The 26,924-nt window shown below is 34.6% G+C and overlaps 2 protein-coding genes and 1 long non-coding RNA gene across 6 annotated transcripts; all 3 read right to left on the bottom strand.

Annotated features, from left to right (window-relative positions):
- Window positions 1–1,185: 1,185 nt before the first annotated feature.
- LOC111890492 (uncharacterized) lies at window positions 1,186–3,486 on the bottom strand. Its single transcript, XM_023886599.2, has 2 exons — window positions 2,323–3,486; window positions 1,186–2,251 (listed from the first exon to the last, which is right to left on the bottom strand). Exons 1-2 carry the CDS (start codon window positions 3,156–3,158, stop codon window positions 1,213–1,215), a joined length of 1,875 nt encoding a protein of 624 aa, XP_023742367.2. The 5' UTR covers window positions 3,159–3,486; the 3' UTR covers window positions 1,186–1,212.
- A 10,505-nt stretch (window positions 3,487–13,991) lies between these two features.
- Window positions 13,992–16,003, bottom strand: LOC111890541 (uncharacterized). Of its 4 annotated transcripts, XM_023886649.3 has the most exons (4): window positions 15,625–16,003; window positions 15,389–15,486; window positions 15,080–15,181; window positions 13,992–14,998 (listed from the first exon to the last, which is right to left on the bottom strand). In XM_023886649.3, exons 1-4 carry the CDS (start codon window positions 15,988–15,990, stop codon window positions 14,140–14,142), a joined length of 1,425 nt encoding a protein of 474 aa, XP_023742417.1. In that variant the 5' UTR covers window positions 15,991–16,003; the 3' UTR covers window positions 13,992–14,139. The 4 variants fall into 4 exon arrangements, with proteins under 4 accessions (XP_023742417.1, XP_023742416.1, XP_023742415.1 ...); XM_023886648.2 differs by having other exon boundaries at window positions 15,389–16,003; XM_023886647.2 differs by having other exon boundaries at window positions 15,080–15,486.
- Window positions 16,004–25,772: 9,769 nt separating this feature from the next.
- LOC128126647 (uncharacterized) lies at window positions 25,773–26,702 on the bottom strand. Its single transcript, XR_008224612.1, has 3 exons — window positions 26,644–26,702; window positions 26,465–26,552; window positions 25,773–26,343 (listed from the first exon to the last, which is right to left on the bottom strand). It is a non-coding gene; the product is annotated as an uncharacterized LOC128126647 (long non-coding RNA).
- Between the last annotated feature and the right edge of the window lie 222 nt (window positions 26,703–26,924).

The raw sequence follows: 26,924 nt of genomic DNA, 5'->3' as shown, positions 1-26,924 counted from the left end.
GGTTGTCGGAATAAAAGGAGGAATTCAAGTATGAGATAAAGCATAACTCCAATTTTCTTTAGGTCTTTCTCTTTGAAAAACAGAGTAGCCCCAAATGTTAAGCAAAAGTAAGAAACAGAGCAACCCCAAGTGACAAAAAAAAATTGAAATTGGTGCAGAAACAAGGGGGTAATCAAATTTAAAGCGTACCCCGGTTAGTCTACAGGTGTTTTGATTGTTTAGAGATGATATTTTGGAGTTCACTTTCTCTTAAAACTTTCTAAATAGATTTTAGAAATATATTTAGAAAGAATGTTCTTAATTAAACAAGTGAACGCTTGATTGCATGTTTTGGTAGATGGTAATTTTCTGAAATGGAGCAACGGTTAAGCTGTAAATAATCGTTTTTGTTGGTAGCAAATTGGAAATTTGTTAAGAAAAATCCATTAGATTTGTAAACTGATAATTTGAGCTAGAATAAAGAACTCCACGTATGGCCATTTGTATATTATTTATGTTGATTTTTGTGTTGGCCTAATCATTTTCTTGCATAAAAAACTGAGGTCGCTCTCTTTTCAATTAGTGGATGTGTACTTTCACCTTTTGCCTAGCATGTACTTGATGAAATGCTTATTCCTCTTTGATTTTCTTTAGTTAAGTTTATATCCACATACAACACAATCATATGACTTTCTACCACAATTTATTTTTAGTGTTGGCAACTACTTCTTACCACACATGGAACCTGTACATAGAGAAGTATTTTTGGGACTTATTTATGGATCCAAAATTCGACAGCTGGTGGTAGAGTTGATGCGTGATTAATTTCATATTTTGCTTACTAGGTGCTTGATGTAATGCCTGTGGCTTATTGTTCTTTCTTTTTCTTCAGTCAGTCAGGTGTATGTATCTAATTAGAATACAAGAATATAATGGATCTAACTGAAAAAGTTATTACACATAGTGAATCCAGATCAGATCTACTATTGCAAATTGTTATGTGATTTGATGGTTCTTTAAGATACACTTGGAGAAGGTGTATACAATTTTGAAAATATGTGTAAGTTTGCTATGAGCACTAAGTTGTTGAATATAAGACAAGAAGAAGAGAAAACCAACATATATATATATATATATATATATATATATATATATATATATATATATATATTCATAATTTATTGAAACAATGACATATATGGCCCTTTCTTAGTTCCTAATCATATGACATGATTAAGGACCCATTTCCTTATTATAATCACATTCAAAGCATATATTGAAACTACAGACTCTACTCTGACATTCTAGGATCAAACAACCATTAATATCTTGATTACAATTACAACACACATACTTGGGCGTTTTATTTCTTCGGACATATGTTAATGGATGTTTATGATAGGGAACATTGAAGGTGCCTTCGTGGAAAACGTTTGCAAAACGCTTAAATCGATTAATGCAATAAAGGTGAAAAGAATTTTTGCATTTTCCACAATAATAGAGGGGTAACTTGGGGTGCATTTCTTCCTCACAAATATCACAATAGAAATCTTCAGGATGATCCATGACTGGGGGATATGTCAATGGAATTTCATGTCCTTTGCAATACCTATGACCAAGGGAATCTGGTGATCTCATTGCACAATACATGTCCAATATGAAGTTGCAAGGCTTACAGGCATAGCTTATATGATCATTCCACATGTTGCAAGCATTACAAAGAGGGTCAGGATCCATAACTTGGATAAGAGGATGCTTGTGGGATTTGTGTTTGATGGTTCTAGGTAGAAAGGCACAATTGACATCGAGGTTGAACTTGCAAGTTTCACATCTGTATAAAAACGTGTTGCCAAAGCTACCACAACCATTGCATCTACAGTAAATTTGTTGTCCCCATGTGTTTATCAAGTCAAGCGAATGATCCTGGTGAAGTGGATGTTGTAATTTGAGTGGTAACTCAACGCAATATTTGTGGAGAATGAATGAACATCCATCTTTGCAACTATAGTATGGAAAGGAGAGGGGTCGTACACACCCATGGCATACCTCTATCGGATCACTACAGTTGATATCAGACGTGTTAGGGTAAGGTTCAACATTAAGGATTAAAGGATGACCATGACTCCAATGGTTAATATTAGTTTCTCCATCATCATCTTGACTTGTCTTTTCAAAATGTAGTAATTTCAGTGGATCCGTAAAAACTTGTGACATGGGAAAATGCAACGAATCATTTATGTCTTCCTCCGTGGCAGATGTACTTGGATTACCTCTATAACCACATATTTTTATTTAAAACAACATTCGCAAACACAAAAAGAAAAAAAAAGTAAAAAGTTTTACCTTGAAGTTGAAAGTTGCTTTGTGTCTAAGGCACACTTGATATGCACAAAATATCTACAGTTTGCACAATGGTACAACCACTCATTCCATCGGATATATATGTTGCAACTTTCACAATAATATGAGAAATTAAAGAACTTTTCTGGAAGAGAATAGACAAGAGTGAGTGGGTGATCAAGATGGTTGGGGAAATGGATGGTAGGGGCTAAGGAAGTACACGTCTTGTGGATCCAAAAGTCACAACTATCACACTGATAGAATAATCCTTCATTCTTAGCATTGCAAGCATCACAACGGAATGCACCAGGTCTTAACTGGAGGGTCAAAGTGTGTTGTGGGTGTCCTTCATGTTCTATCTTGATCCTTGCCTCCTCCTTGATAGCATCGATTTCTGCCTTACGAACAAGCTCAACAACACAACAATCAATGCAAGCTGTAAACGAATAAATGTTGTCATGTCTCATAAAGAAATAGAAAAGCCCTAAAACTTTGTTTTGACGACACACGTCACAACGCCAAGTTCTGAAATGCATGGCTTTACAATCGACTAGTGTAAGAGGTTGCTTATATAAGGAATGGTGGTCAATAGTGGGCGGAAGTTGTGCACATGCTTTATGCATAAAGTAACGGCATTGGGTGCAACCGTAGACAAAACCACTTGATATGTGTTTATGACATGCGTAGCAACTTATGGCTTCTGGTTTCTCATCACCATTTTCGAAACTAGCACCAACAATCGTCTCAATGTTGACAAGCATTAATGGATGGTCTTTATGACTAAAATGGTTAATGTCTTCCATATCCTCTCTCTCTCTCTCTCTCATGAAAAATGACATATGTTAAACCCTAAAATTTATAGAAAACGAGATAGATGCAAAATACCATTTCCACAACTAGAGAAATGAACTTGAGTTTTTTAGATCGCTTTGATTCCAAGTATAGTTTTTAAAATGATATTTACAACATCCTTTTCTTACATATCAAGTTAAAATTACCAAACATCTCTGTTTCCAATAAGAATTTTCTTTCTATATAACACGAAAAGTATTGGATTTCTTCATTTTATCTTAATACATTGATTACTTTTTGATCTTAATTGAAAAGTAACAACAAAGATTTCGTTTAACATGTCTTGCCAATGCTTTTATTATTTGTATTATTAATGTTTCCACAACCACTTGAATTGATCTGTATAAAAAATTAAAAAGGAAAAAAAAATCACCTAGATAATTTGATTTCAGTGATGTTTGTATTTCAAAAAATACTCTAGCTCCACAATATATTCATATTCATTTACACGTACGTATTATGTCTCCTCGTTTAAAACTCCAAAGATGGTCATTAATCCCTAAAAACCCTAAGAAGAGATTTCTTGGTAGCCTTTTTGGAGCTAACTGAGCCCTTCTAGCAAAATGGCGATGTAGTGTCCTCTATGATCAAAATTTTAAATTGGTCGAGGTCATCAATGCAATCAATGGTCCAGATGGGGGTTTTATCAGCTCTAATCCTTCTAGATTCTTCATAATGGAAAGTGGGTAATGTTTGAATACGTTTTTTTGGGTAGGAAATCAAGCTGATAGGTTGGCTATTGGATTTTGCTTTGATGAGTTCACTGTTAGATCGTTTATAAAGTTAATTGATCAATTAATCCTATCTCCAATCCTTTAGCTCGATTACCCTCTGGAATTCTCTTTCCACTATTAAAATATATGTCTTCATTTGGAGATTATCACTCTGAGATGGAATTTGGACATCTATTCCAAGATTCCTATCTCTCCCAACAACTTTGGTATAGAGTGGGTCTTTGGTGGTCGGATGCTGTTTGTGGGGGGCATTTGGATGTTTAGGAACAATTTGACCTTTCTCTTTCAAAATATGTAATTAATGCCTTGTTTGCTTCTCTAGATTCTTCCTAGAGCTGTTGTAAATGAATGTTTCGTTGCTGCTGTAAAAGAAAAATCTATACTATAATAATATTCTTTAAATAGATTAAACTGGTTGTCAAATACATAAGATTATTTTTTTGAAGAATTTAATTATATTACTTATTTATCATACGTTAAGTCTAATAAAGTAACAATTTATGACAGTGTAATGTCCAAATATATTACCATCTTATACCATTTCGATTGTTATAAACCTCAACCCTTTTACAAACAGCGTTGGACATGACCATGGTAAAAATGTGAGATGATTTTATCATACCTTAAAAAAGGCATCTGGTAGCTAGCCTTTCAAACAACTAACAAATGATATATTTCAGAGTTTATATGCTTTTTATAATTTTATGTCAAATTATATTTCACAACTTTGGTTTTAATGATTTAAATAAGCAAGTGAGAGATCACATTATTAGAAATAATTGAAGTTTAAATAGCACAAAAGCATGAGAGTAATTTCAGGTAATTTCAAGTCCAGATTATGTGTTTTCATGAACTGTAATTTAAGTTCAAGATTTATACAGACGCTCAATCTTCCCCAAATCTGAATTTAATTCCCATCAGGAAACGATGGCAGAGAAGCAGCTTGTTAGTGATGTTTATTTCACAGTTATTTCATAAATCATAGGAGTTAAATTTGTCCTGTTAAGAGAAATCCATGACAAGTTAACTTGACAATCCCAAGTTCTTTATGTATTTTTTTATGTGTTAGCCTTATTATTTTCTTGCTTACAAGCATAGCTAATACCATAAGTGCAGTCATTGCATATTTCCAACAGTTTTCCCCCTGAACTCCTTGGCTATATGATGACAAAGAGGACTAACAGAGTTATAGAAGATACAAAAGTGATGGCCCTTTTGTATATGCAAACAAATAGGTACTAAGATTGCTGGTGTTTGAGTTCTGAAGTCAAGATTTCTTTGCTTTCAAGTAGTGTTTTTTAAAATGCTTTTTCTAAGATTCTTTTATTATATTCAAAGTTAACATGATGCATCCTATGTATGCATCTCTTTCTCTAAATGGAAACTTTTTTCTATATCACATGACACACGAAAAGAATTGAGTTTCTTTCTTCCATTTTCATTCATTGAAATATTCTTATGTTTAATCGAATCGTAAAATATAATAAATCCTTTAAATCGTCTAACCAGTGTCTAACTATCACCTAGTGGCTTGGTTAGGGTAGTGGCTCCCTCATACCAAATGGTGAACCTTCTTCCAGGGAGCCCGTAAAAAACTAGAATAGCCTTTCAAACAATTATCATATGATATGTGTTGGCATAAATATGGTATCTGGGTTTATATAAGAAATTATATGTGATAACATTGGCTTTAGTTATTGATAAATTGAACTTGTTGTATAAGTTAGCTAAGCTTACACGTCAAGGAAAATAGACATTCGCATCATCATCACCAAAAAAACTAAGTTACTATTCCACATCAATTTATTACTTCAAGTGAATACGACTTCCAAGATATTTAATTGAGCAAGTAAAGAATATATACTTTATTAGATAAAACTCGAAATTTAATCACAAATGGAACATCTCATCTCAAATTTCGACACAAGACAAATATATTTGATTTTAATTGACTTCAATAATGGATTTTTTTTGAAGTTCTATTTGTTTCTTTATGGAGAAAAACTTGATAGATAAATTAATGAAAAATGTTATATAAAAACACATTGTTTTTTGGGCAAACTGCATAAAAAAACATTGTGTTTTCATTTTTTCTTATTTTGAAAATATATTTTTTTGTAATTTATTTCAATGTTTACAACTTAACATGTCTTCTTACCTTTACCTGGTTTCCAATTAAAACGACATGCTCAAGTTATACTTTTTGATGACATGACATGATGACGCATCACTAATTAGTGACATTACATTCATACCATCAAAATTAAAACAATAACTAAAATATAGTGACTTTTGCGCTATAAAATAATAAATCATATATGCTATTTATTACAATATTGATGAATAAAACTTCGTGCACTCAACTAAACAAACATACCAATTTTACGGAGAAATTAACATTGGTAATTCTCTCGACTTCTTTCATTCCTCGACAGCTAGGTCTTTGCCGACTCTTAGCTTTCCAGGCGGGTTGGTGTTCAACCTTCATTCAATAGGGCTATCTACCCGAAAGGTCTTAATAAAAGAATCCCTGTAATAGAAACTCATCTCGTTTTACTAGCTCGACTATAGAGAGAGGAACTAATGGTAACTAGCCAGACCAGATGATCTTCAAAGACATCCTTCACTGATCGATTAGATGCACTTGTTTAACTTCTTTTTATCTTGGACAAAAACAATATCTACTTTAGCATGCTCCAAAATGAAGTTTAATGTCCGTGCCCCTGTTGGTAGTTCTCAACTCATGCGGGTCATAAACCCCAAGCCACCCTGATAAACTCAAACAATAGAACACCCCATGATCGTGTGTGTGAATGTTGTCTTTTAAAATTCACTGTGATATTATGAATTCAAGGGTTTCAACTGGAACGAAAGACCATACTTCTTGTTCATCTTGTTCAATATCTCCCTTTGTTGACACTTCTGGATCATTGTTAAATAGAACAAAGTTTCATCACATTTACTTGTTGCGTAACTTACAAAGACAAGATTGGAAGCAAAAGTGACTCATTTGGTGTGATGTTTTCTTTTTCGTGCAAGGGTGAAAAGGTCAAGATACTATGACATAACAATTTATGTCTAGTCCTCCAATGGCACCACTCCACGTGCACACATTCTTTTAATTCATTGCCCAAAAAACTTGCATTTCCGTGTTAATGTCCCCACACTTTGTGTACATATAGACTAGTGCACTACCAAGAGTTGTGTTAATTTGTACTTTGTAGTCCTCTGTGGTTAATATATATATGGGGCTTCTTTTAACTTTCAAACCGTTCATTTCAATCATATTAAACAATTATAGCCCTTTCTAAGGCTCCTCAAATCACATTCCCTGCTATCATCCCATTCCAGGCGATGACATCTCAGTTGGGAATTTTATTAAACAGTTGGTGTGTGAATTCGATATTTCCTAATCTTACACAAGCAATCGTCATTGTTGTATGAGCTACCAAATATGGGTCGTGGATGTTAAAAAACAAGTCTTTAACTCCCCAAGAAAACCCATTTCAGTGTACAAATTAATTGACTCTCTTTGAATATGTGGGTTTCCATCAAAAATCCTATTTCAATCCAATCACATGTACAGTCACACCCAAATCCTTATCCAATAACTGCACAGCAGACTTGATCAAGAACGTAAATGTGTAATTATCAGGTTTATGATTTGATGTTACGATTCTTTTATAGAAATCGAAGGTGTTTTCATGAGTTGAGCTCCTAGCGTAAACTCTAATCAGAGGGTTTAAAGCAAGCTAGCATGGAGGGATTTTCGCATTGGTTTAATAGTAGAATAGAATAATCAGTATCTTATGAGTGTAACTGATGCAGCAAATTTATAGATACAAGTTGTTGGTCGTTGATGAAACCATTAAGTAGCAATTACGAGTGAATTTTGTTGATTTTTCCATTGGTTTTGCATATTTCTACTATAGAAGTTGTTAGGAAACTCAAGAAAATTTTCACTTGGTCATGGATTCCGATTCACCAACAGAGAAGTGTCTGAAGATAGAGGGAGAGAAGAGAATGTGGTCATGGATTTCGATTCTTTATGTAAATTTTTTTGTTGGCGCCATTATTTTCTTGCGTAAAAAACAGATGTCGCTTTTTCTTTTCCATCAGTGGATGTGTACTTTCACCTTTTGCTTACCAAGTGCTTGATCGAATGCTTGCCTCTTATTGATCTTTGGTTTTCTTTAGTTAAGTTCATATAAACAAAGAACACAAGCATGTGAATTTACATTCGTCATTTAATCCATTTATGTGGGTTTTATCTATGAAAAAAAAAGCTTCAATCATGGATTTCAAAGATGCACTGTTTTTTGTTAATTAATAATTTATGTTTACAACTTCAAAAAATGACCACAGAGTCCTAGTAAACCTGTGTTGTATCAAGAACCTTCTTGTGTATAACTAATTCAAATATCATTGACTGATATTTGAATGTGATTACTCGTGTTAATGAAACCTAGTAAGTCATGGTATTCAATTTCCATTATATAAACTCACATGCCTTAGTCAAGTCTTGTGTGTAACTAGTTCAAATATCATTGACGGATTTTTGAATGTGACAATATTGTATGATTAATAGGTCATTAACTAGGTTTATTACATAATTCAAATAAGAATTCTTCAGTTATTTGAATATCTTATCAAGTTGCTAACTCTTGATACCTATTACAAACTCATTATTTTTGGAGCATCAGATCAGGATAACAATTTATCTACATATGGGACATGTGTTTTCTTCATTCAAATAAGAATTAAGCCAAGATTAATTAAAGTCGCACCGAAGAAGTCATACAAATTGAAAATGTAATTGCTATGAGAAAAAACTGTTTGAATTTAAAACACAGAAGAAGAGAAAGTGAACATATAGAAGTAATTTATGGAAACAATGAAATCCCCTTCCTTAGGTCCTAATCATATTACATGATTGATGATTCATTGCTTACGATGAAATCATTAACAAAATTACAACTCTAGCCTGACTTTCGAGGATAAAAAAACCATTAATATCTTGATCACAAATAGAACACAAATACTTGGTCGTTTTCTTTCTCCAAGCATATGTTAACGGATGTTTGTGATATGAAACATTCAAGGAGCCTTTGTGCAAAAATGTTTGCATAATAATCGTCTCCATTAATGCAATCAAGGTGAAAAGAATATTTGCATACACGGCAATGATACATGGGGAACTTGGGGTGCATTTCCATCTCAAAAATATCTCAATAGAAACCATCGTGATGATCGATGACCGGGGGATATGTCAATGGGATTTCATGTCTTTTGCAATACCTATGTGTAACATCCGGGTTCTCAGGTATTATAATTTGTTCTTTTATTTTTGGGTGTTGTGGGGAGGCTCGGCGAGTTGGCGTCCAAACTCGCCGAGTAGGGTCGCGGATTCGCATGTGAGTTCACAGCTGGACTCGGCGCTCGGCGAGTCCATGCTGTTTAATGAAACCCTAATTTCTAGGGTTTAAGACCTATTTAAAGGGTCTTAGGGCCGTCATTTGCGGCCACCAACCCCCAGAGAGAAACCCTAAGAGATCTAGAGCGTTTGTGAGGAAGGAGAGGCCATTCTTGATCCTTTTGTGGGTGTTTTTGCAAGAAGGAAGTGACCAAGGCAAGAGGAGGCTGAAGGAGGTGCGATTTTGGTTGTTTTTGAGCTCGTAGAGATTGTATTGAGGTATTATTCTCAGACCTTCTTCAATTTTGGTGTTGATTCTTAAGGTTAGGGTTTTCTAACCCTTTTAGAGGTTGATTAAGTAGAGCATTTGGTCCCTTCTCGAGTTTGTGTTATGGACCTGGACCCAAAGAGGTCCAGAGGCCTTAACCCTTGGAGCTTTATGAGTCATTTGGGAGCCATGAGCTTGGGATGTCATTTTTGGGGCTAAATCACCATTTTGGACCATTTAGATGTTATATGAGTGCCAAGGTCCGAACTTTACGTGATTATCATGCTTGGGAAGGCTAGATCTATGATTGTATCGAACAGATCTGACCTCAGGAGTTGTATAGAGTTTGTGCATGGCATGAACTCGCGAAGTCCGAAGAACAGACTCGGCGAGTAGTATGAAGATTGCCCGTTAATCACTCAGTGAGTGGACTTGCCGAGTTGGGGAATAACTCGGTGAGTCAGGGAGAGTTAGGGGAGTCTGAGTTCAAGTTGGAACTCACCGAGTTGTTCTTGAGACTCGGCGAGTTGAGTCGGGGTGGCCCTGCGATTCATGCCAGGTGGAACTCGTCGAGTTAGGGGAAGTACTCGACGTGCCAAGAGAGGGACTAAGAGAGTCAGTGGACGCGTGTAGACTCGTCGAGTCGCCCTAGTGCACTCGACGAGTCGGGTCAAAGTTTGACCGTTGACCTTGTTGACCTTTAGGGTTGAGTACAGTTGTATTTATGAGAGTATTTACTTTATGTGATTAGGCGGAGGCTAGATCACATTTCTACCGAGGCAGACACTTACCGAGACACCGAAGTGAGTCTTCTCACTATACGTTACCTAGAGTGGTATATTGTGTAGACCAGAGGGTCTTATGTGTTATGTATGAGATTATGTGCTATGTGTTATATGTATGTTGTATGATGTTACAGACCCGACCTAAGGGTCCAACGATACAGACCGGGCCGGAGGGCCCAACGAGCTATGACTGGACCAGAGGGTCCAACGAGCTACGGGACAGGAGGGTCCCGCTGAGACACATCGACCGGAAGGTCGTATTATAGCCTCGAGTGGCGTGTTTGTTGTATGCGGTATTTTGGGGAACTCACTAAGCTTTTATGCTTACAGTTGTTGTAGTTGTTGTGATATGTGTTTCAGGTACCAGTGATGAGCGCGGGAAGGCGCCGACATGATTCGTACACACTTATGGAGTTTATGTTTGAGATTCTGGGGAGATGTTTTGTGATGATAACATTTGATACAATATGTTTTGACAATATTTTATGAGTAAATGTATGTTTTAAAAATGAAAAATTGTTTTGAAAATTTACGTTGTTACACTATGACTAAGGAATTTGGCGATCCCATTGCATAATACATATCTAATATAAAGTTACAAGCATTACAAGCATATCTTAAACCATCAAACCACATGTTGCAAGAGTTACAAAGAGGATTCGGATCGATAACTTGTTTAAGAGGATGTTTGTGGGATTTATGTTTGATGGTTTTGGGTGGAAATGCACAGTTGACATCGAGGTTGAACTCACAAGTTTCACATCTATATAAAAACATGTTGCCATAGCTACAAAAATCTTTGAATGTATAGTAGTTGTCCCCATGTGTTTATCAAGTCAAGTGAATGAGCTTAGTATTGAGGGGTAGCTAATGTAGTTGCTGAAACTGCTTAGCTTCAAAATCTCTTCTTGAACTTTTGTGCCCTCTAACTCAATCTACAACTGTGTTTGTGTGATAATTTGAGTGTCGTGTGCTTAGCTTCTAACCCAATTCAACACCAAAGAACCAAACATGTTGAAATAGACTTACATTTTGTTAGGGAACGCGTTGCCATAGGTCAGGTTCGTGTGTTGCATCTTCTGTCGACTCATCAGTTTGCAAATATCTTCACCAAACGACTACCTACACCACTATTTTTGGATTTACGTGACAGTTTAAACATTCGGGAACCGTGAAGTGAGGGGGAGTTTTAATGTATTTATTTATATATTGTATTTTGTATATATACCGATGAGAATATAATGCAACCCTAAGGGGGATTATTTTTACAAACATGAAGTTCGTTGCTATTTAGGAGGTCTTGTAGAAGTCAATTTGAACATGTTATACCGGTGCTTCTTGACCAACTGTAGAGTTTGTAGCGGTTTTTGGTTGTTTTGAAGAATCTCTATGCTATCTCTCAAGTTTAGGAAGTTGCTTTGATGATGTTAGTTGGTAGTTCCTCTGGTTATGGACGGACGGTGCTCCTGATTTGTTTGCCTTTTACAAAGCCATTCTAAAGGTCCATTTATTTTTTTGGTGGCCTTTTATATAAGATCGTTGCTATATCTCATGCATGCTGATATAGATTTTAGGGTTTATACATTACATTCAGTTCGGTGTTCTCTTTGCTCTCGTTGGCCTCTTTTTCTTAACATATTGCTTGCCATTTTAGAAAAAAAAAATAAAGATAAATATAATGTTGCTTCAGCAGAAAACAAAAAATTGACAACAACTAACCTTGTTTAGTAAGATTCTCGTTTTTGCCCTTTGACCCAAAAACAAACAATGAAAATAACCAAGAAAGACGGAAGTAAATAGAGAATAACAACAAATTTACATGGTTCAACAAGCTTGCCTACATCCACACCGAAAGAAATAAAACCTTTTGTATTAGGTTAAACAATTGACCTCACTTTTTCCTTTACAATACCTGATGTTCTCTAAACCCCTACCTCTCTTTACTAAATATTACATAATAAGATACATGGGCCTTTTAACTTGGGCTAAAACAGTTGGGTTAATTAACTTAAGTTGCTCGGCTGACTCAAGCAAGTTAAGTTGTTGGGTTGACAGCTTACTGGGCTGACTACTTAGACTTGAGTTGACTACTTACATTATGTAACACCGTGAATTTCAACAAAAGACATATATAATGGATTTCATAATGGACTTTGTCGTAAGTTTTATTTGTTTATTCTTCGGAGAAAAGCTTTACAGATCTACTCTAATAAATGAAGGTTTTTTTTGCCACATGTCCTCTTCTCATTCATTTGGACACATGTCATTTTCTAAAATTTTTAAATTTTCTATTTTCCACTTGTCATTTCATTGTATTTTTCATTTTGATAAATTAAAATTCCACATTTAATATTTAAGGTAATATATATGTAAGATATTTATTAGATATTGTTTATATATATAATGTATTGAATACATTAAAACCTCATTAAATTTAATAATTCAAAAATTTTCTCATTTTTCTTATAAATTCAAAATTTTCAAATTGTTAAAATTTTATATTTAATTCTTTTTTTTAAATAAACCCATGTAATACATGGGTCTCACACCTAGTAGATTAATTTAAAACAAAATTGTACAAAAATTTAATTGTAATTTTTTAAGGGGAAACGGAAATAATTAAACCTAACAGATGGATTATTTTCTTTATTTCTCCCTGGTGGTATCCATATGACGAACACACACACACACACTATAGCTTATGCACATTTGGAGGGATTGTCTCTGATTTGCATTCGATCGATGACATGACAGAAAGTAAAGTATTGAAGAAACAACGACAACAGATCATGGTTTAGTTGATTGAGATCCAAGAGAGTAATATAATTTCAAACTATCAAACCTAAGTGAATTTTGTTAAATCGTCATTTTCGATTTGAGATATATTTGCAGTTGATTAGAAGAAGCTTATCTGTTTATTGTTATTATGTGGTTGCGGGATTCATGAATCTGTAATTGGAGTTCTTGACCCGTTTGTCCCCTGGAGGCATCAGCCATACGATCATAAAGTCGGGGTTTAACACAGAGTTAGGGGAGCTGCTCGAGTAAACTTTTAGGTTCTTTAATGGCGGTTGGTCCTTGTTTGTTGAGTAAACAAATAATTCGAATTAAACTTTTTCAGGCAACTGAGGATTAAATATGCATCTATTCTCTCTCTATATAAGAAATGTTGGTTGTTATTGCTTACAAAGACAGAAGTGGTTTTCTTCTCTATTTATGGATGTGTGATTTCGTCTTCTCTTCTGCCTGCCAGGTGTTCGATGTAATGCCTGTGGCTTATTGTTCTTTGTTTTTCCTCAGTCAGGTTGCATGTTTCCAATTACATTACAAGAATGTAATGGATCTATTTGAAAAACTTGTTATATATAGTGAATCCAGATTGGATGTACTATTGCAAATTGTTATGTGATTTGCAGTGGTTCTTTAAGCCACACTTGGAGAAGGTATACATGTAGAAAATATGTACAAATTTGCTATGATGAGCAAGGAGTGCTTGAATATAAGACAAGAAGAAGAGAAAGCCAACATATATAATTTTATTATTTATGGAAACAATGACACGCCCTTCCTTAGTTCCTAATCATATTACATGATTGAGGATTCATTACTTCCTACGATGACACCGATAACAAATATTGAAATTACAGACTCTTGCTCGACATTCGAGGATCAAATAACCATTAACATCTTGATTACAAACAGAACACACATACTTGGGTGTTTTCTTTCTCCAAACAAATGTTAATGGATGTTTGTGATAGGAAACATTCAAGGTGCCTTCTTTGAAAATGTTTGAATAATAATCGATTCGACTAATGCATTGACGGTGAAAAGAATTTTTGCAATTGCCACAATAATAGAGGGGGAATTTGGGGTGCATTTCATTCTCATATCACAAAAGAAATCTTCAGGATGATCCATGACCGGGGGATACGTCAATGGAATTTCATGTCCTTTGCAATACCTATGACCAAGGGAATATGGCGACCTCATTGCACAATGCATGCCTAATATGAAGCTACAAGCCTTACAAGCATAGCTTATACCCTCAGACCACATGTCGCAAGCGTTACAAAGTGGTCGAGGATCAATAACTTGGATAAGAGGATGCTTGTGGGATTTATGTTTGATGGTTCTGGGTAGAAATGCACAGTTGACATCAAGGTAGAACTTGCAAGTTTCACATCTGTATAAAAATGTGTTGCCATCGCTATAACAGCCATTGCATTCATTGTGCTTTTCATGCCCCCATGTGTTTATCAAGACAAGTGAATGATCTGGGTGAAGTGGATGTTGTAATTTGAGTGGTAACTCGGCACAATATTTGTGGAGAGCGAAAGAACATCCATCTTTGCAACTATAGTACGGAAGGGAGAGGGGTTGTACACACCCGTGACATACCTCTATTGGATCACTACAATCAGACATGCTGTTAGGTTGAGGTTGGACATGAAGGATTAATGGATGTTCATGACTCCAATGCTGATGCTCAGTTTTTTCATCATCATCATCTTGAGTCAATTTTTCAGAATGTAGTAGTTTTAATGGATCTGTAAATTCATCTAACATGGGAAAATGTAGCAAGCCATTTTCATCCTCATCAACTGTAGAAGTACTCGGACCATCTCTGAAATCACATATTCTTGTTTAGAACAATTAAGCATTCACAAACACACACACACACACAAAAAAAAAAAACAAGTTTTACCTTTGAATACAAGGTTGTTCTGCAGTTAGGGCACACTTGATATGGGCAAAATATCTACAGTTGGCACAATGATACAGCCAGTCATTCCGTCGGATGTATATGCTGCAAAATTCACAATAATATGCAAATTTAAAGACTTTTTCTGGAAGCGAATAGATGAGAACAAGTTCGTGATTGGGGTGATGGGGTAGTTGGATTGTAGGTGCTAAGGAAGCACAAGTCTTGTGGATCATGAAATCACAACTATCACAAAGATAGAAGAAGCCTTCATCCTTAGTGTTGCAAGCATCACACCGAAATGAAGCAGACCTTAATTGGAGGGTTAAAATGTGTTGTGGATGGCCATTGTGTTCAATCTTGATCCTTCCCGCCTCCTTGATAGCATCAGCTTCTGCCTTGCGAGCAATCTCAATAAGACAACAATCGATGCAAGCATTAAATACAGTGTGAGTGCTATAGCAATAACAAAACCCCTTAATTTTACATTGATTGCGACAAACATAACACGACCAGGATGCGGATTTTGTATATCCGAAATCGAATACCGTTAGAGGATGCTCATATATCGAAGGAAGATTGAGAACAGCCGCAACTTGTGAGCATTTTTTATGCATAAAATGACGACATTGAGTGCAACCATATGCAAAGCCACTTGATATAGGGTTTTGACATGCATAGCAACCAATTACACCTGGTTTCTCTTTCTCTTCACCACCACCACCACCACGGCTATCAAAATTAGCACCTAGAATTGTCTCCATGTTGACCAACTTTAACGGATGGCTATGACTAAAATGATTAATCTCTTCCATATCTTCTCTCTCTTTTGTGATATCCATATTAAATGGAAAGTGGTAGACATGTAAACCCTTAGCGTTAAAGAAAATATAAAATGAGGGACGAAGAGGCATTAACTTGTGCACGTCTCAAGAAATATTCAACTTACTTTTTTTTTAAGATTGCTTTACCTTCAAGTAGTGTTTTTTTTTAAAATGTTTTCCCTAACATTCTTTTCTCATATTCAAAGTTAACATGATGCATCCTATACATAATGTTTTCCCTAACATTCTTTTCTCATATTCAAAGTTAACATGATGCATCCTATACATGCATCTCTTTTTCCAAATGAAATGTTCTTTCTAAATCACACGAAAGAATTCAGTTTATTTCTTCCATTTTAAGTCATTGAAATATTCTTATGTTTAATCGAATAGTAAAATATAATAAATCCTTTAAAACATCTTACCAATGTTTAACTATCATGTAGTGGCTTGGTTAGGTCAGTGGCTCCCTATGCCAAATGATGAACCTTCTTCGTGCGAGCTAGCCCGTAAAAAACTGGAATAGCCTTTCAAACAATTATAATATGATATGTGTTGGCATAAATATGGTATTCGGGTTTTTATAAGAAATTATATTTGATAACTTTGGCCTTAATTATTGATAAATTGATCTTGTTGTATAAGCTAGCTAAGCATAAACATAAAGGAGAATAGACAGTCACATCATATCCACAACGAATTTTTTACTATGCCACATCAATTTATTACCTCAAGTGAATATGACTTCCAAAATATATATTGAGCAAGTAGAAAATATATCGATAAAACTCGAAATTTAATCACAAATGTAACATTTCATCTCGAATTTCAACACAAGACAAATATATTTGATTTTATTTGAATTCAATAATGTACATTTTTTAAGTTTTATTTGTTTTTTTATGGAAAAAAACTTGATAGATAAATTAATAAAAAAAATGTTATATAAAGACATATTGCTTTTTCAACAAACTGTAGAAAAAATTATGTTTTCATTTTTTTATTTTGAGTATATTTTTTATGGCTAGTCCTACAATGGTACCACTCCACGTGCACAAATTCTTATATTTCATCCCCAAAAAACTTTCATTGTCGTGTTAATATCCCCACACTTTGTGTACATATATACTAGTGCACTACCAAGAGTTAAAATTAAAGATAAAACAATGTTAAAATGAAAACATCATGTCTTTAATTTACGTTTGCTTCACTAAAGGAAAACATAATAAGAAAAGTAGAAAGAGAAGGGATGACATTGTGTAATTGTGTAATTGTGCAAGTGGAATACCTTTTTAAATTACTTTTATTTCAAGTGTAGTTCTTCAAAGCTATTTATAACATTCTTTTCTCATATATCAAGGTAAAATTATCAAACATATCTTTTTCAATTGGAATTTTCTTTCTATATCACCCAAAGTAAATTGGATTTCTTCATTTTATCTTAATTCGCTAATTACTTTTGCACTTAATTGAAATTTAAAAACAAGAATTCGTTTAACATGTCTCACCAATGCTTTTATTATTTTTATTAATTATTAATAATTTTTTCACAAGGACTGGAATCTGTATACAAAATCAGAAAAAAAAAAGTCACCTAGATAATTTGATTTAGTGACTTTATTTCGAAAATTACTTTTTCGAATATGACATATCTCATCCATAATATGTTCATATTCATTTATGTAGTAGACTATCATATTATTCTTTAAATAGATTAAACTGGTTTTCAAGAGTCTATAAATAGAGCACATAATATATTTTTGAAGAATTTAACTACATTACTTTAGTTATCATACTTTAAGTCAAATGAACTAACTACTATAGTGTAATTTTAAAATTTATTACAATCTTATACCATTTGGATTGTTGTAAATGTCAATCCTTTTACAAAAAAAGTTGGGCATCACATGGTAGAAACGAGAGATATGATTTATCATACCACAAAAAACGTTTTCTAGTAGTTGGGCTTTCAAACAATGAACAATGATATATGTTTGTGTAAATATGGTATTTTGTAATTTTATTACAGATTATATTTGACAACTTTGGTTTAATGATTTAAATTGAGGAAGTGAAAGATAACATTATTAGATAAAGTTTGAAATGTAATATTGAATTTCAACAAAAATACATATATAAGGAATTTCATGCAACTTCAGTAGTGGACTTCTTTGAAGTTTTATATGTTTTTATAAAATTATACTGTTATTTTTTTTGAAAACAGGGACTAATGAAACACAGAATGAGAAGGGACGATTGTGTAAGGCCCGTTTGATAGTTGCTGATCGAGAAAGTGCTGACTGAGAAAGGTCTGTCTCAGTAAGAAATTCTGACTGAGTAAAAAATTATGCTGTTTGATTGAAAATCTGACTGAATGTGCTGACTGGTGCAAAATGATCATTTTACCCCGATGCTCTACACGTTTCTATGCAATATGAAGATAATAATAACAACAACAACAACAACAACAACAACAATAATAATAATAATAATAATAATAATAATAATAATAATAATAACAACAACAACAACAATAACAACAACAACAACAACAACAATAATAATAATAATAATAATAATAATAATAATAATAATAGACATTGATAATAATAATAATAATAATAATAATAATAATAATAATAATAATAACAATAATAATAATAATAATGTATAAAAAACTTCCAGCATAATAGACATTAAATATATTATTTTAGAAATAAAACACAAAAATCCATTCAGCTTACTGGTAAACACCATCCCTTTTACAAGGAAGACCTAAGTTCTAATCCCATAACCTTCATTAGCTATGAATTTTTATCCAAGCCAAGGGTACTATTGGAAACCCTCACTTTCTTTCTGGGTCAGCCATCTCAACTTCTTTCTCGGTCAGACCTTGCTTTCCGAGTCAGACGTCAAGATTTTGTCTATCAAACGCCTTTCGTCTGACCGAGTCAGCCAAAAATGTCTGACCTAACTCGGTCAGATGCATATCAAACAGGGCCTAAGTGTGCAAATACCATTGACTAAAGATTGAAAATTACTAGAAAAAGTTATTCTAAGTACGATTGAAATTGAATATATAATATGAAAGGTCAACCATATTACACCGTGGGTTTATTAAACTACTACACGCAATGGAGTAAGATTTGAAATTGAATATATAATATGAAAGGTCAACCATATTACACCGTGGGTTTATTAAACTACTACACGCAATGGAGTAAGATTTAAGAACGATACTATATGTCACCTCTTAGGTGTCCACGATGTGGTGAGTCTGGACATTGTGAAAAGACATGCAAAAATCCTGCATCTGAAAGTTATTCATCCAAGTGAAACATCTTACATCTACCTTGTCACACCCCGAAACCCAGGGCGGAAACGTTCTGGGGCGGAGGACATCATGAATATCGCAACCAGGGTTCTAAATGGCGTGAGGCGTGGCGTGGCGGCAAGGTCAAGCCTCAAGCTTAACGAGCCATGGCGAGCCATGGCGTTTTTCATGGTGTGATGTAAGGCGGCGATTTTGTATTAATTTAAAATTATATTACCACATAAATATAAATTTATATTAAATATAACTATTTTTTAGAAGTGTTAGATCAATAAGTAGGAACAAAATTTTAACAAAAACCACAATACTTGTGTATCTGATTAGAAAAGACATAACAAAGAGCAAAAAACTGTGTCTCAAACGAAAAAACACGCGCCATAACACGCCATAACGCGCCATGGCGCGCCATATCACGCCTTGCCACGCGCCACACCTACCAGCAACGTTATGAGGCTTTTCGTAACGGCGGAGCCACGCCTCACGCCATGGCGCGCGCTATGGCGCGCCTTTTAGAACACTGATCGCAACCAATGTACATAGTAAGCGAAAAACACAAAACATTACATTACATAGTTTTCATTACATCTGTTTAAAAGTAAAGTGATACAAGTTTCATAGATACATAAGTTTAAACAAAAGAAAGACGTGACTCCATACGCTCCGTCTTCTGTAAAATAACGTGGGAATACCTGTCTAAGGAGAACCTGAGAATACAAGCAGTTTAAAAATTAGCATAAAGTTGGTGAGTTCATAAGCGGTTTGTTTTGTGAAAATGAACAAGATCCCTTTTGTTTTCTGAAAAAGTGGTTGTCCAAGAAAATCCCATATTTTCTTAAAAGTAATGTTTAGTTTTCCATTATGTTACACAATTCTGGTTATGAATAGTTGTTATCCCAGGAAAATCCTATATTTTCCTAAAAGTTGATTACCGAGTGGAAATGTAATGTACAAGTATCTACCATACTTAAAATGTTTATGTAATGTTTCCTGAAAGTTGATTACCAATCCAAAATGTAATGTAAAAGATGTATACTATAAACCTGATTAACCTTGTGAAGTGTATGTTAGTTTTAACACGTATATAAAACTATCATTATAGTAAACTAATTTCAAAGATTATTAATTTACTATATTCATTATTACTAACAAGTAAATCTCTGTTATCCAAATTGCGAGTTCCATAACCATACGATAGACTAGATATGGCAATAAGTAGTCTAAATCCTTTTATGACTTTCGTCACCCTTGAACCTTCCGGTTCGGCTGTAGCTAGCAGCCAGGTGCGGGGTAGTCAGCCCCGTATAGATCTATACACTAAAGTCACGTTCCCTATCTAAGAGATTCTGGTTACGGGGGCGGTCCTCCACTCGCGTATCTCTGTGGAGTGTTCACCGAGGACGTGTCTCCAATTTATAGGAATAACAAACCTACAAGTAATAATGCGGAAAATCCTGTTTTAATTCTATTTACTAAGATGATCCTCCACTCGCGTATCTCTGTGGAGTGTTACCGAGGACAAAACAAATGTACTAATCTAATGCTTTCAATAATAATGTTAAGGAAAAACCATTTGTGAAAATATAAAATACATCAATGTATAACGTTTTTCACTAATAATACGATAATGTGATCTGCAAGATCAAACGGTTATCTGTTATGATAATCAATGTTAAAAGCATATGTAATATGAAACTCAACACATATAAAACAATTTTTGACTACAAGTATTCCTTGTACTTTGCTTGTATTCCCCCCTGAAAACAGTGAAAAACATTGAAAAATGGTAGGGGTATGAACTCACCGGACGAGGAATGTGTCAACTAGGATGCTAAACGTCGGTTTGAGGCTTGAAAACGTGCGGGGTTCCTATGTAATAATAAATGATACACAAATGTATCTAATTAGATTTTAAATCACTAATTAGTTGAGGATATACACTTCTAGTCGCGAAAACACTTCATTTCAAGTGTTTGGAGTGACCTGGGTGACATCTATGGACATATATGGTTTGGATATTGAGTTTACTCTTCAAGAGTAAACTCCCAAGAGATTTCACGGCCCTAATGACCCCCTCCCCATGAGTTTACGGCCGTAAACTCATGGTGGGGTGTTCTAGAGTGCTAAATGGCCTTATAACATTTTAGGGGTGATGCTAGATTTGGTTTCAAGGCATTGGAGTGAAATTTGAACATGTTAGGGACCAATTGAGGAGTTTACGACAGTAAACTAAGTGTTTACGGTTGTAAGCTTTCCCACACACATTCATTTGATGTTTTGGTGGTCCTGAGTCAATCATATGTGATTTAACACATTTTACAAGCCAAGGGGTGAATTTAGGGTACCATTTAACTAATTTATAGGAGTTCACGGCCCAAGAACCCATTCTTTGAGGGTTTACGGTCGTGAACACCTAAGGGAAGGGTTTTCATCAAGTTTAAGGCTTCTAATTCGATTGTGGTTGCTTCTAGTTATTAGTTCGAGGCTTAGGAGGTGTGTAAATGGCATTTTAACACCTAAAAGGAGTTTACTACCCATGAAAGGGTGTTTACGGCCCAAGCATTTTCTTAGGCAATAAACTCATGTTTACTCCCTAAATGACGAGTTTAAGGTGTTCTAAGTCCAATCCAATAAGTCCTTAAGCCATATCTAAGCTCCAATGGTGGTTTGGAAGGGTTTTAAGGCTCAAAAACCCCATTTACATGTGTTCACAGCCTAAGACTCTTCCAAGGCCGTAAACACATATTTTGGTCCTATTCATTTATTTGAACACGAAAATGATGGCTAAGGATGTTATACTAGGAGCTAGGGTAGTTACCTTGGTGATTTGAAGCTTGAAATGAGTGATTTTGGATCAAGAAGTTGGATTTGAGGAGAGAGGTTAGAGAGAGAATGAAAAGGCTTCAAATGAGGCTTAAACAACTTTAAATATGGTTTGGATTTGAGACACGGTGGAATTCTACCAGATACTGATGTTAATCGAGGCTTTTGGTCGCACCCGATTAAGTTGTCGTAACCCGATATGGTCGAAACTAAAATTTTTTCTAATTATTAGTTTTGGCATTTTCAATGTGTTTTTAATGTGTTTGGATACTTACGAGGTCAAAATAAAATTCTTAACTTAAATGACCTAATCCAAAAACAAAATCAGAACAATTCGCTTAAGACGAGTTTTACGAGCGGAACGGGTTACGGCGATGGAAAAACTTCGGGTTGTCACATACCTATAAAAGGTTGCTCAAACTTCCGTTTATTTTGTCTTATTTCCTAAACAGATATCAATACTTATACAATGATTATAATCATTTTATTCATTTTAGAAGACGTGGAAAGAAAAGAAAATCTTTTGGTAGCTTCGAAGTTTCAGGGTCTATGTGAAAAAACTGAAGAAAATAGTTGGTCTTTTTGACAATATTCTTATTTTTAGTTACAAATGTTCCTAACTAAGGTTCAATTAATGGATTACAAGTTGTAAGATGTTGCTAAAAAGGGTTTTCTAAAAAGTATGTTGCTAAAAATACATTTGTCTACAAAGTATGGTGCTAAAAAAGGTTTGTCCAGAAAGTATGTTGCTTAACAATGATTGTAAAAGGAAAGTATGTTGCTAAAAATGGTTTTTCCAAAAAGTATGTTGCTAAAGAAGGATTGTAAACATAGTTTGTTGCTAAAAATGGTTGCCCAAAAATTATGTTGCTGAAAAAGGATTGTAAACAAAGTATGTTGCTAAAAAAAGTTTTTTTCTAGAAATATGTTGTTAAAAAGATTTGTCTTGAAAGTACGATACTGAAAAAAAAAACCCTTTATCCACAAAGTATGTTGCTAAAAAAACAAATTACAAATTTTCTATAAATCCAATCCACAATAGCAAATGGATAATGTCAAAAAAATTGTTGCTACCAACTATAAATCCAATCAACAATAATAAAGGGATATGAAATCCATTCATACATAATACCCAGAATATTGTATCAATGTGTATAAATGTTTTCAAAATTTTGAAGGTTTTTACAATCCATGGTAAGCTAATTATCCTTTTCTACAAAATGTATTTTACAATTTTGAACATAAGGAGACATCTTGAGACGAGGTATTAGCTACTTCTAGAAATGCGTCTTCCCGAAAGACTGTCTGTGTAGTTCTTCAACCTAAATCATTGCAGCAACCTGTATTTCTATTCCTAAACAATGGAATGAGAATTGAAGGCAACTCAACGTGTTTGGACAACACTCTCAACAACTGCAATCATGGAGATCTTGTAAGAATACTTTTTTTTTTCTATAAAAATGTTAGTGAAAGACTGAAAGTGAAAGAAAGGATAGAATTATTAGAACAATAAAAGTTAAGGTCTTGCCTTACCTTCATCCGTGACAAAAAATTGGGTTAATTTGCAACAATTTAAGGGCCAAAAAAGTCAAAATCTGAATTAGTAAAAGGGAGAAAGCTGTAACACCTGTGTTTCTGGGCTTGCCACTTTTAGCAATGTAATAGTCTAGGTTAACCTTTGTAACCCGTTTTGGAATAATAAGATTGTATTATTTGAGTGTTATGTGTTTTGTGCTTAATTGCTTAATTATGTGGTTTGATTAATTAAGAATAAAAATAAGCGTCAAAATTTAAGTGTAAAATAAACTTAATAACTTTGATTAATGTTGTAGTAGTTGAAACGAGGTTTCCGAATATATATAGAACGCCCAAATCTGACTTCGTATGAGAAAGTTATGATTTATCGAAGTTTCGGCTTAACAGTATGCAGCCTGTTTTACTCGATTTGAGATCGAGGGGTTTTTAGCCGAAGCAATCTAAATGAGAATCGAATATCTCATTGTTAGTATCGAAGCGATAAAAAGTTAGGCGAGAACGGACGTCAAACGAAGAAGTTATGAATTTATAACGAAGTTTGTCTGTCGCGGCCTATTAAAAATAAATAATAAAAATAAAGTCAAAATTAGCCGACGAAGTCTAAATGAAAGTTGTAGAGCGTAGTCTCACCTTTCCGTGGATATAAAGAACATAAAAAACGGAGTTCGTATGAAGAAGATATGAATATCCGAAGTTTATTAAATATTTTGTATTTATTTTTAAATGGAAATTCGGAAGCATTATCCGAAGCCGAGTCACCGGTCCGATCCGACTTACGCCCCGCGTACTCCGAGGGATGTCGACACTCGCATCGAGTCTTCGGATACGTAAGCAGTGACGTATTCGGACCAGTACAGCCCGCGTACTCCGAGGCTCCAGCCTCCTATAAATAGGATTCGAAGGCAGCCAAGTCTTTTGCTCATTTTCTCTCTTCTCTCTCCCGTTTTGCATCGTTTTGCGTGCCAGAAATATCCCGAAGCCCCGGTATCATACTCTAGCCCCGAGGCAAGTCCCGAGATCCCGAAGATCTCGAGAAGTGCGGTTTCCGAGTCGAAGCTCTGCCCGCGAGAAGTTCGATTTTTGAAGAGATCTTCCAGATCTGCTGAGGATTACTACTTCCTCAAGTCGTAGTGCTGTCCGATCATCTTCTGATCAAGTGAGTGTATACTACCTTTCATAAACACGATAATAATACAAGTATGGTTTGAGTGTATTAAGTATATTGTTGTTTATGTGTGTGAATGTGTATTCACTTTCTTCTAACTCATAGATATGATTTATTCTCTATGAGATATGTGTTATGTGTGTGTGTGCCTCATCTGTTATGTGATACATGTGTTGATTAAAGCATGCTATACAGGTTTTTAAACTATGTATACAAATGTATATTTTTATCTATTAATATGTTGGGTAGAACATGGGTAGATAGTTGGTGTGTAATAAACAGAGAGAGGCCTCGTTGTTGTTTGATATAGTCATCTAGGGGAGTTTAGATGATGACCACATACTTTTCTAGATAGTCTTGTGGAAACATTAGCAGGTTCGCCACCTGTAGGTGTTAATGAACTTGGGTGTTCATTCGCTGCACTCCATCCCCCTCATGGTTGCCTTATTTGACTTATATTGCTGAGGTACCCCCGAAACATGTGTTGTCGCCCCGATGAAATATTCTTAGACTAGGTCCCTTATGATTAGTTGTATTAGGGACATTAAAGTGAGAATAACGGGAATGGGTAATTGGGTTATTGTTGGTTGGTGAAAATTAAATATGATATTTATTGTGGGTTGAAAACCCTATATGCTCACCAGGCTCCCAAGCCTGACCCACTCAGTTTTAAATTGTATTACAGGAAGTGGCGCAAGGGCATGAGATGGATGAACTATCAAGTTGTTTTGTTTACAAGTCTGCATATATTTATATTTGTTAAATGACTTGTAATGTATTTGTTTATGCTTATTGGTCTGTATCGGAACATGACACCCCGAGTTTTGATTATAATGAAAATGCATTTCGTTTATGAAATGCTTTGGTAAACATTGTTTTATCATGTTTTGCTTTTGGGAACAAATTCCACAACTCTTTCAAATCAAAAGGATTTACTTTCACTACTAGAAAAAAGGCCTTTTACGACGCTCATTGCGCGTCGTAAAACGCTCAGACGACGCGCAAATGCGTGTCAAGGAAGGCCCTGTCATAAAGAGAGACGACGCGCATTTACGACGCGCATTTATGACGCGCATTTACGACGCGCGGTTACGACACGCAATGCGTATCAAGGAAGGCCCTGTCATAAAGGAAGACGATACGCATTCGCGTGTCGTAACCTTACGACGCGCGTGTTAATGACACGCAATGCGTATCAAGAAAGCCTCTGTCAAGAAAGGCCATGTCATAAATGAAGATGACACGCATGTTTGCGTATCATAATTTTAAATGTTAAAAAAAATATTTTTTATAGATTTACTAATTTTCAAATTAAATTTGCATTTAATGCCTCACAATATAAAATAAAATATCATATACAAAAAATATAATCCATTTCATAAAATGTAATGTCTTACAATTCTATTTGTTACAATATATAAATTTACATGATGTGTAGTGGAACAAACAATGAGATACGCATACAATGGAGATGGATAACAAGACATCAAAAAGGAAAAAGAAGGGCAAAAAAGTAAAATACGAGGCCACGCATGAGAAGCTCAGCTACTTTAGCAGCAACTGTGTTACGTGCAGCATCCTTGCTAGCCTGAGAATGAGATGCATATCAAAATATCAAAGTTGTTAAGTAACTAGTTCCTTTTGTTTACTTTCCCAAATATTTTTTAAACATCATTTATCCGTACAGCACTCAAAGTAAGAAGACATACCTCACCCCTTATCAGCAATGGGTTTCTTCCCTCATCAATTAGGACATAATCAAGTTCATCAACTATTGCAAAATGCAATGGTTTTGGCCTGATAAACATTGTGCTATTATTAATCCAAGAGACACTTCAAATGAAATCTGCCTTAGTAATTAGTATTAGTATGAAAAATGTGGTAATACCATCTCATAACAAGTTGCAATTACAGACGATAAAATCCCAACAAGCATCTACAGTGAAAACATATTAATCCAAGGGCAAATATGTAATTTTATATTCATGTCTAAAAAAAGCATACCATGGAATAAGCAGCATACGGGAAGTCTGAAACTCCATAATGCAAACCATCAACAATAAAAGCAAAAGCATTCAAAGGCTGACTAGCACTCACAAACTTTTTTCACAAAATCAAAACGCATCAGAAATATATATATATATATATATATATATATATATATATATA

Source organism: Lactuca sativa, chromosome 6, assembly GCF_002870075.4.
Source record: "Lactuca sativa cultivar Salinas chromosome 6, Lsat_Salinas_v11, whole genome shotgun sequence".
In the NCBI taxonomy this organism is placed as follows: Eukaryota; Viridiplantae; Streptophyta; class Magnoliopsida; order Asterales; family Asteraceae; genus Lactuca; species Lactuca sativa.
Note: the sequence above shows the minus strand (reverse complement) of the source record. Positions and strands in the feature narration are given on the sequence as shown.